Source organism: Argentina silus (genome assembly GCF_951799395.1).
Source record: "Argentina silus genome assembly, chromosome: 10".
NCBI lineage: Eukaryota > Metazoa > Chordata > Actinopteri > Argentiniformes > Argentinidae > Argentina > Argentina silus.
Genome location: NC_139664.1, coordinates 16362755 through 16374430, shown reverse-complemented (window position 1 = coordinate 16374430; position 11676 = coordinate 16362755). Strand labels below are relative to the sequence as shown.

Genomic DNA, 11676 nt, shown 5'->3' with positions numbered 1-11676 from the left:
TAGCTCAGGTTTCACTATGTGCCAGGAAAATTCACTTCAGTGAACATTGCAGAGGGGTTTGTAAATGTAAAATCATGTGACAGAATAAGTAATGCTTTGCGAAATGTCTGAGGCAGGTGTATTAACCTTCATTAACCCTTTTAGGTTATATTCTGTGATCACTATATAATGTGCACTAGGTAAATTGCAATAGTAGTAGCATATGTGGTTTTCAGAGTACTGGTATGTTATTGAAGCATAAAAGCTCACAAGGTTTCAGTTCCACTGATGAGCTGGTTGAGGAGCCTTCCATGTTTCATGAGCCTGGTGGGGGATGAAGCTTGTGTCCCCAATCTGCAAATCCTGTGTGTTCTCTGTGTTCTGTGTTCTCCTGTCTCCCCGTTCCACAAATCTAAATCCTTCAACTGAAAACAATCTGGTGGAGAGATAAAAGGGTTGCTAAGGTAACAGGCAGAACCGTCCAACACTGAACATATCATGCCCTGCCAGCCATCGCAATGAACAGAAGAGAAAACTGAACTGTAAACTCCTGAGTTTAAGCTTTTAACACTTTTAGTTCCATTTTGAGCAGTTAGATCCAGATTATTAAAATGGTCAAATGAGGAGCATGATAACTTGACTGTGTAGCCTAAGTTAGATATGTCCATAATTGACTCTCATGTGGATGAATACAGACTGACTCACTCTGTCAGGCTTGACTGACAAGTGCTGTCAAGGTTACTGTCTTTCTTTCACGGGCTGCCCAAGGACATTATGTAACACACAGGTTGACAAGGTGGGCAGAAATCATGTCCCCTCAGAATGCAACTGCAAGCATTTCCTTAGAGATCATACAAGAATTGGGAAAATAGTTTAGCAAGGCAACACTGAGACTGCTTGGGCTGAATGTATAGCAGTGTTATAGCTATTGCCTCTTTTTCTGACGCAAAACAGAGAGCGTTGAGTTTTTGTTTCATGGGAGAATCGCAGCACATTCTGTCAACAAGAAACAAACTGTAGAAAGTAGAAAATGAAGGAACTGTGGAACAAAGGGTGACCTTGAGAACATACCCATCTACTGTCTCACTCTTATCCTATCCCTGACTCAATCCATCGCAAGCACAAGCACAAGCACAAGCACAAACACACACACACACACACACACACACACACACACACACACACACACACACACACACACACACACTAAGCATGTCACATAAAAGACTTACTGGTAAGACAAATAATGAACAACATGCAGAGAATGTTTTAGCAAATAAATCCACAAGAATATGGTAAACAGCGGTAAAAGAGATTGCCCAATAACTACCAGCTATTATGTCATGCATACTTACGTATATCTCATTGAGGAGGGATGGCAGTGCCCCCAAAATATACATCTTGTCACAGATGCTTGAATTTGAATATGGTTGGGAGGCCTGGGATACAATTCATAGGACTGAGGGAAAGTGCACTGTTGCCCTAAACTGGAGAGGAAGCTTTTAGGTTATGGTTGACTTTGAAATGTGTGGCACTAACATTCAGGCTTAAGCAGCAGTCAATTAGACATGCAATGAAATGTTAAAAGACCCTCAACAAAGACAAAAGTTGACGTTATATAATGTACTGTAGGAGAGAGACAGATAACTTTGGTTTAATTTCATCTTTATTTTTTCCATGCATTTTTAAAAATAAATTTGCTGTATGCTGTGCTGTAGTGCATTCCACTGCACCTCTTACCTATATAAAAAAAAGAGAAAGCCGTTGACAGAATTCAGATGTCAGAAGTTTTAGAGACGTTTTACACAGCTGTTCTATCAGGTCTGTATGCTCCTAAATCATACCTTTAAACAGGGAGTATCCCTGGGCCGTAGTTTTGCCTGGGAAGCTGGTTCGCCCAGGCCCCAGAAGGTGCCGAGAAACAAAAGTATATTCATTATCACTCATTCTCTGTCATGCCGAAATGTTCTGCAGTGCCTTAATACAACTCAGCATAATACTAATGAATAGTTTACACATTTTTACTGTTAAGTTTTGTCATTAACCTGTCAACTACAGTATTTGACATAGTGGCTAACCCACAACAATAACAATGAGTCCAATAAGTAAGGATTGAAAATGTACACCAGAACAGTGGATAGAACACTTATTGTCAGAAAAGACACTTACTCTCATTTGTAGAGATGGGCACAGGCATTGGTGCCCGGGGTCGGAACATGTCTGCCACCTGTGGCTGCGATGTCATAGGCCCAGTGAAGGTGCCACCTGGGTACATGCTCACATATCTCCCCCTAGGACCTGTCACACAAGTGGGGAAGGTGTTTGTATCACTGCTCAGAGAAGATGACCACAGAAAAAACATAAACTGGAGAAGTCTCAAATCTAGGTAAAGCCTATTCTCCACATTCTCACACACAAACTACTGTACAGACTGAGTTAGAGGTATAATCACCTGCTCTCATAGAGTATGGGTTCACTCCATTTTGGAGACCAATGTTGCCCTTTGGCGGAGGTGGAGGTGGAGGTGGTGGTGGAGGTCTGGTCTGTGGAAGGGTGTGAACAAAACATCAGAAACATAAGAAGTAACTGGTCAAATAAAATTGGTTTTTCAACTTTAAATGGCCGTTAAAAGTGGGTACCTTCTCCTGAGACACACTCTCCTTCACCCATCCCTGAAGAGCATCAAAGACCATCTTAGGAAGAAGAGAAGAGGTGTTAGAATCAAACCACCACATGACAGCCATTTGATCTCTCACTTTGGAAATATGACAGTAATTACAGTAAGTTCATGTTGCATTATTATTTGTTCCTGTATTGCTATCAGTGCAATAGTGTGTCTGAAGTTGCGGCAGCAACCTGGAAAGTGGTGGGTAGTTTTATATTTTTTTAGGGCCTCTCGCCTATAAACTGACAGGTTATGATCATGAATAGTAATTCACTTCCTGTAGGCTTCAGCATCTTATATCCTATCTTATCTTATCTCTTCTAAGAGATTATCACTTTCTAATGTTATATCCCCATGCTATAAATTGGTTGCATTCAGTCTAATATGAAGTACATGTTAACTAAAATAAAAATCACATTTTCTCCTGGAGTAGAAATTACCCTGCGGGACCCTTGGGGTGATGGGAGGTGATGGGAGGTGATGGGAGGGCTTCAACCATTGTGGCTGACCCTTGGAAGGTCTTATTAGCTTTTTTGGCTTTTTTAGTTTTGGCGTCTGTGGAGAGTTGAACTTTATTCTTGACTCTCACTGACACATGCTCAATTGAGTTACAGTAAGATTGAGATTGACTTGAGATTGACTTCCCACAAGTGGATTGCCCAGACCTGGCATGACATCGTCTTGAATTCGAGGTCCTTGTCCAGACCAGGCATCATCCACAATCGGAGCAACCGGGCTAGACCTAATATCTTTAAAAATCGTAGCATTATTGTTAGACTGCACACCAACCACAAACAGAGTGCCCAAGCTAGGCTGGAGATCACTATCGAGCTGGACATTTGCCACAAGGGAGGTGTCCAGGTTAGGCCAGGTGTTGTCCATAGATGAAGTGGCCAGGCCAAGTCGGAGGTCATCTATAATTGAAGTCGGCACTGACCCAATTCCATCGAAGATTGAGGTGTCCATTTTAGGTCTGACATCATCCACTGTTGGACTGGGTGGGACATTATCCACGATTGAAGCATCCACACCAAGACGGTCTTCCACAACGGGAGCATGCAGGACAGACTGGATACCATCAAAGATTGGGGCATTCACTTCAGACAAAAAACAATCAGGTCATCCAGGCCAGATTGGAAGTAGTCCACAATGGAAACATCCGGGCCAGGCTGGATGCAATCAGACATAGGACTGTTTGTTGCAGATGGGACACTATCCACATTCAGGGTGTCCAAGCCAGGCTGAGCTTCTTCCACAATCGAAACATCGTGACCAGGTCGGTCTTCGTCCACTATTGGAACAACCATTTTGGGTTTGACGTCATCCACTAGAAGAGTGCACAGGCCAGTCTGGTCATGCAGGTTTGAGGCATTAAGTTGGTCCTGTGTGTTGTCCACAACAGGAGCAAGGAGTTGGATATCATCTACAATCAGGGCTTTTGATTTAGGCACGATGTTGTCTGCAGTGTCTAGACCAGGCTGGACACCACCAATGATCAGTTCCTCAGATTGGGTGCTCTCCACAACTGGGGTTTTCAGATCAGATTGGACATTGTCCTCATTCCAAATGACTTGGCCAGGTGGGAGGCAATAAACAATCGTGACATCCAAGTGGGGCTACACAACATCATTCGGCAGAGCATCCAATCTGGGCCTGACATTATCCATAAACAAGGCATCCAGAGAAGGCTGGACATTAACTATTAGAAGGTTCGGTTTAGGCCGCATGTCCTTCACAATTGGATTGACAACCTAAACATAGAAATATACACTTGTGAATGAGTGGCCCTTCACCAAAGACATTATCCATAAATGTAAACTATTTAAAACTGTAATGGGCAAGTGTATTTCGTGTTTCTGTTTCTAAAACATTGAAGTCATGTTAATTGTTTAATGTGTATAGATTGAGTAACTCTGATCGATCCTTTCGTTTGTGACAACTATGTTGTACAAGTTATTGTTGATGAAAGGTCAATACAACAAAATGTTGTTAATAAATCTATAGCTTTTGAACAGTTAGAAAAAAAATCTCTGTCATTGTTCTAAGCTTTTTTAAGGGGTTGAGCATCAGCCAGCTCTTTCAAAAAAATAAAAAAAAATAAAAAAAAAACCTCCATCATATTTATCATCTAAGTAGCCTGTTAAGTCACTTACTCTTGGCTGCATGAGTAGGAGTGAAACAAAATACCACATGAAGTGGTCAATGAGACCCTCTTGAGACTTCTTCTGAGCAAACTGAATCATCTCTTCCAAGGTGAGACCACTAAGGAGAAGAAAACACATGAGGTTTAACCCTCTAATTCCAAATATTATCTGATCTAATATGGACTGGGTGTTTGTGCAGATGTCATTGCGGTTAACACAGTTCTTACTGTGGAATAGGCCCAGGAAATGATTGGCGGTCTCCCTGCCCCTGTGGACTATGCTGGGGTAGATGGTAGGAAGTAGGGGGTGGAAGATGGGAACCAGCATGTGCTGGATCAGCTCTGTTTTCCAAGAGCACCCCTTGATCAAGTTGATTATGGTAGCTGGTGTGGATGACTTTGATCTGTCCCTGATCCCAGTAACACCTCTCTGTGAAACAAATTAAGCTTGATTCTTTCACTTGGATAATGGAGTGTCAGTACAAGCATTAGACCCAACATATGTGCGTAATGCTTATCACTTACCCCAATGGCCATCTTGACCGTGATAAAAGTATCCATTCGGATCATAATGGATCTGTCCTGCTGAAGCAGCCTTAACAACACATTGAAGAGATGAATTTAAGGCAATCTAGAATTTGTGTGTTCAGCAGTTCTACATTATTGTATTGATTGTATATAGCTGCAGGTGTACTGCACAAGGAAATATATTTAATTAATTTAGAACGTTTTTCTTGACAGTCAGAGAAAAGTAAATGGAATTTAAATGCCAGTAATACGGGAGCAAGTAAACTTGTGCAAGAGGTGTGTCAATACTCACAGAAAACGGATGCATGATTTCTATTTCTCTTTTAACAAGCTTTGCTGCATATCTTGGCCAAAGCCACTGCCATACTGCTCTTGGGTCAGGATATCCAATAATAAAACCTATTTTACCTGCACCTGTGTAATAAGATAGTGTTTCATTCTGAAATCATCATGACTTTAATTATGACATATCTAAATAGATTGAAACAGAATTCTATGGTCTGATTTCTAATTTTCCAATCTCACTATTAGGTCACAGTGTAAACATTGTGTTGTATTGTGGATTGACTAAACATTATGAATATGCTACACATGGAGACTATCAGCAATTGAGAAATATCTCGAAGTTTATCTTAGCTTCCTCAGTATTTCTCAAAAAATAAAATAAATATCTGCAAATCAAAGCTATTTACCTAGTATTCCACACATCCCCTCTCACACTGTTATGCTGTTCTATAAGGAAGCTCTCAATAAAGCTTTTACAGAACAATATGGCGGCGCACATGGGAGGGATGTGTCTATGACAACAGGTCAATTACAACGAGTTTATGTGCACTGTGACATGTTGAATATGATGTAGGTGATTAAAGTCATATCGGTTATCGTAAGGAATCGAAAATTAACAGTGAGTAGCCTTACCGGTTTGATTGTACTTGTGATATCCTACGAATACATCATGCAACATTTTGTAACGTTACGTCCAGCGTGCTGCTGACTGAAAGCTACAGTCATGTAAACTCAGGCGGTCAAGTAGGCTATAAGTTAGCTAGCTAGAATTAAGAACATGTTATGCCGACGGGCATGCAAACGTCAAACAGTTTCACAACAAGCAATGTCAATAAAATCCATGGCTGTCATGTGTTGTCTCTCTCCTGCTAAGGCTAAATTCGGATATCTTGGCATCCCTCTTGCTTCTATTGGCTATCTAATTGCAAGCTGAAACCATCAGGTCTAGAATTGTTTCCTGTTATTCATTCATCAGTGGCCTGCCTAGATTTAGACATACTCTAGGAGGAGTGTGTTCAGAATGATTTGTCTATGTTTGTGGATGGGAATACACTTCAATATGAGTACATAATCATGAGTCTGTCAAGGTTATTAATGAATCTTTTATAAGGTATTGCAGTAACCATAGAAACATCCCATCCTCTGTGTGTGTGTGTGTGTGTGTGTGTGTGTGTGTGTGTGTGTGTGTGTGTGTGTGTGTGTGTGTGTGTGTGTGTGTGACTCAAGACAGACAGAGAAAGAGAGAGAGTAAGACATGCACACATGCACAGACAGACAGACACACACAGCCTTGAGTGTATAGCAGTCTGCGTCTCTTGATGGGGTGGGGGTGGGGGTGGGGGGGGTGCATGGGCTTGCCGCTCTGATGCTCCACAGAGAATAGGCTACACTACAGCAGCATGCCTTTTGCCTATCTATGAGTGTGTGAGTGGGTGTCTCAGAGAGGACACTGCCTCTAGTCATCCCAACCCTGAGCTACAGCACTGGAATGACTAACACTCTTACTCATTTAGAAAAACCCTGAGGTAAGACAGAGTTTACAGACCTCCCTTTATAGGCTAGGCCTACATGAAAGGTGGGCATCTTGCGTCATCAGAATTGTTTGCATCAATGTTGAATTATAATGGTCAGTGGATGCAACAGGGGCCTAATCTTTGGATTCAAATGTAGTGACTATGCCGTGCAACACTAAGCTAAATCATTCAAAGCATCTTAGTCATATCAAGTAGCCTACATGACACTGTCCATACAGATAGGCTCGGCCCCCTACTCTAGGCCTAGGCCTATACAGTGTGTCGTGACAGCTATGGACAGTTATAGGCTACTTAGAAAGCTCTCCAGGGGTTTAGGCTACTCCAAAGGCGCAGCTTTTCCAGTTTATAGAAAGAGAGGGGGAGGGGGTTCTGCTGCCTTCTAACCTTTGGGTTGATATTTCCTACATAAAGTGTGATAGGCAGCTATAGAAAGGTAGAAATAGGTCTGTTTGGCCTGGAACGCTCCCTTGGGACTGTTTTCATGACAGCATCTAGTGATACAGTATGTGTCCTCTGTGAGTGGTGTCCTGTCCTCTGTTGTCAAGGTTACAGTGTTATTATAACCAAAGTGTTGCGTTACCTTGGTGACTGTGTCTGTGCGTGTGTGTGTGTGTGTGTGTTGTGTAGATATCTGTAGGATAGCCTAGTTATCATATTATGTTTGCCCTTTGATGTTTTTATGTGATGCTGATGAACGATGATGTTGTGCATCTGTTATTCAAACTGTGATGGTTGTTCACAAAAAACAGAAGCGTGTATTTTCACTTTGTTTCCAATCGCCTGTTTGTTCCCTAAGGATAGTGCCGTTGATACTGCCTCTGTCTTCTTCCTTCTCTCAGACTGTGGTCTTGTGTTGCCTAGGTGACAGTGCCATGCAGACAGTCATGTGCAGGGTGTCTCTCTGCCCACTGGGCATGGCCAGGATGGGCTTGGCCATGTTAGGCATGGCCAAGTTGGGCAGACACAGGGGTGCTCTCCTCCTGACCCCTATGCACTGGCCTGTCTCCCCTGGCGTGCGGACCCTGTTCAGTGATACAGGGGTGTGGGACAGGGACTATAAAGCTGACACCAGGCGCAGGGTGGAACAGTGGTGGCACCCTCGTATCATGGAGCAGTGGCAGAAGGATACACAGGAGGAGGTGAGTGAGTCGGCGCTTCTCACTGTTTCCTGTTGGCCTTTTTTTTTAAATTTATTTAATTTTTAATTATTTAAAAAAAAATATATTATACATTTTATCTAACTTTTATTTATCCAGGTTAGTCTCATTGAGATAAAAATCAATTTTTTCAAAAGAGACCTGGTTCATGTCCCTTTTTAACTTTAACTACCTGGGACCACACTAATAATTTGCTTTGTTTCACTTAAGGGAAGCAAACATAGTGTCAGTAAAGCAAATCCATTGCCAGGCTAGTAGACACAGTTCTTGGACAGGCCAGTAGATACCAGGGGAGGCTGGTGGAGGTAGAAATCCTCCACTGTTAGATACATAGGCCCCAGTGCTACTTTACCTAGACAAGATGAGAAAGTAGAGTTAATCAATGATTAAAGATGCACTATTTATTATGCTTGGCACACGTCCAACAGGTTTGTGTGTATTCTACTCGATCATCAGATGATCAGAAAGTCTCTATCCATGATATCATCCCACTCCTTAGTGTTAAGTAGATGTGTGTGTGTGTGTGTGTGTGTGTGTGTGTGTGTGTGTGTGTGTGTGTGTGTGTGTGTGTGTGTGTGTGTGTGTGAGAAAAGTGCCATCTGATTCTCTATCAGTAGAGAGGCTGGTGGAGGAGATTTTCTGCCAATGAATATTTTAAAGCACCCCTGGCTTAATTGCTAAATATAATCTCATTTTTAACTATGCCCTGGTCATTAAGCATCCAGCAGAACTAATCATAATTATGTATAACTGTTAGTGTACCTGGGCTGTGTGTGTGTGTACCTGGGCTGTTTGTAATGCACATCTTTCAGATGATTCAGAATGGATCCATAATGGATGATATAGAGGAGACTGCGCACACAGTCCACACTGACAATGAGCCCCTCAGAGATGACATGAGACGCTGCTCCTGGGTGTTAAATAGTCTGGGGCTGTTCAGTTATTCAGCCCCCCCCCCCCCCCCTTGACCTTGCCTGTTGAATACAGTGTGTCTCTAGAGCAGTCAGATAACCTCTCACTCCACTGGCTGTTCCCAGAGACACAGGGTGGGCATCATTAAAGACTCAGTCACAATGGAGAGGAAGCGTAACACTGCAGCCAGACATCTGCACAGAGAGGAGTTCTGAGTCTACTAGCACTGGCTGGTTAGCCTAACTTTTGGCCTAGACAATAACATGGGTGTGTCTGTAGTTTTAGAGTCGGATATGAGGATAATGGAACCTAATAAGGCACCCCCTCAAAAAAAGGTTCCTGTCAAGTGTCCTAAGAAGTCATTTCCAGGTCATTATTGGTCATTATTGAGTCAGGTCATTTAATGAGCCCTGAGGTTCTCTCAGGGCTCATTAAAAGGGCCTTGTGTTTTTCCCGTCTCAGATCACATGGTCAGGGCCCTACTCCTGAAGTGCACAGGACGTATTTCTGAAAGTGTTCTCCATCCTTTGCCTTCCCCAGGGTTCCCGCAGGAAGAAGTTTTATGTCCTGTCCATGTTTCCGTACCCGTCAGGTCGTCTCCACATGGGTCACGTGCGAGTGTACACCATCAGTGACACCATCGGACACTTCCAGAGGATGAGAGGTCACCAGGTAGGTCCCATACTGCTGGCTTTAACTGCACCCGTACTGCTGGCTTTAACCTCATCCATACCTGGCTTTAACCTTATTCATATCTGGCTTTAACCTCATCCATACGGCTGGCTTAAACCTCATCCATACTGCTGGTTTTAACCTCATCCATACCTACATATACCCTAACTACACTATGGAGCTGAACTAAGCTGAGCCTTCTTCCAGAGAATGAGGTACAGTGGGTTTCTTTCTACCTACTGTGGGGCTCTAAGCAAAACAAGGGGGGAAATCCTCTTGGGGGCCTGATATTGATATGAAGTCAATATCAGTCTGTGGCCACAAGAAGGCAGTCCATATTTGGCCCCTTTGGCCGCCGGTTTGAGACCCCTGCTCTAGAGTTTGATGGGCTTAACCAGGTCATACTAATTAGCCAGGCAAATAATTTATGACTTGAGAAAATATTGGTAATGAATGGATGACTCATTATCAAATTGAATCCGTGCCCATGAGTCATGACTGTCTCCTTCCCTCCATTCGTCATGCATGTCTGTCCCCATTCCTTTCCCTGTCCGTCACTCACTTTATGCATCCACACAGACTTTACCGTCACGACTCAGGCCTGGTAATGTGGAGATGTGTAGCAGCATAGTCAAGAGTCAGTCTTCCGTGCATCTCCTCATCCCTTCATCTCTCCATCTCTTCATCTCTTGTGTGGAGTGGAAGCTGAGATCCTCATTACGGCTCGGCATGCATTGATGTCCCTAGTCTGAATCACAATGGCCGCCGTCTCAAATGCATCGAAGCTGTTTCGACTATAAGAGGTGCTGTTTCTTTTCTCCCTCAGAAGCACTCAAGAGCAACTCCATTGTTGCCAGCACAGTATTCCTACACTCTCCCCCCCAACCCCCTCCTCACACACACACACACACACACACACACACACGCGCACGCACGCACGCCACACACACACTCACACTCACACTCACACACACACACACACACATACACACACACACACACACACACACGCACGCACGCCGCACGCACGCACGCCACACACACACTCACACACACACACACACACATACACCCCTGCTGCTTTGTTAAGTGACTGAGTAGAGCTCGGTGGCTAGAAGACCTGTTTATAAGACATGGGGATGGTAAATTACCAGCCGTGATTGTGACGAGAGAGGCTTTCATGTCATAATGATTACTCCTAAGCTGGTGAGCCTCTGGATGCCTGCTGTCTCTTAAGTGTTTCTGCGGGGGGGGGGTAAGCAGGGGGGCAAGTCCTCCGCCTCTGTTCAAACTGTTCCCTGTGATGACATGGTGATTACTCTCCCCGTTTGAACATCAGAGTGATGTAGTGTGTAGAGTGGTCCTCTGTGGTTCAGTTGGTATAGCATGGCGCAAACAACTCGTAGGTTGTGGGTTCAATCACTGCTGGGACCATATATATTGAAAAATGTATGCGCTCACTGTAATGTAAATCGCTTTGGATAAAAAGCGTCAGCTAAATGGCATTTATTGGTCCCCCAGGGCTCTGTCCTCAGGCCCTTACTGTTCTCCCTCTATACCAAATCTCTTGGCTTGGTAATTTCCTCACATGGTTTCTCCTACCACTGGTACGCAGATGACACTCAACTCTTTCTCTCTTTCCACCCCTCTGACACACAGGTGGCAACACCTGTCTCTGCGTGTCTACAGACATTTCTACTTGAATATCAGCCCACCACCTCAAGCTCAACCTTAAGAAGACTGAGGTGCTCTTCCTCCCGGGGAAAGCCTGCCCTCTCCAAGACTTCTCCATCACAGTAG

The 11676-nt window shown here is 43.6% G+C and overlaps 1 protein-coding gene across 2 annotated transcripts in view; it reads left to right on the top strand.

Annotated features, from left to right (window-relative positions):
* The first annotated feature begins 6087 nt into the window (after positions 1–6087).
* Positions 6088–11676, top strand: part of lars2 (leucyl-tRNA synthetase 2, mitochondrial) — a 34306-nt gene continuing 28717 nt past the window's right edge. Inside the window, exons 1-3 of one of the 2 annotated variants that reach the window (XM_083678308.1) lie at positions 6088–6219; positions 7997–8274; positions 9745–9876. In XM_083678308.1, the coding sequence (XP_083534434.1) occupies positions 8008–8274; positions 9745–9876 (399 nt within the window). In that variant the 5' untranslated portion in view covers positions 6088–6219; positions 7997–8007. The remainder of the gene's footprint in view (positions 6220–7996; positions 8275–9744; positions 9877–11676) is intronic. The other variant, XM_083678309.1, reaches the window with a different exon arrangement.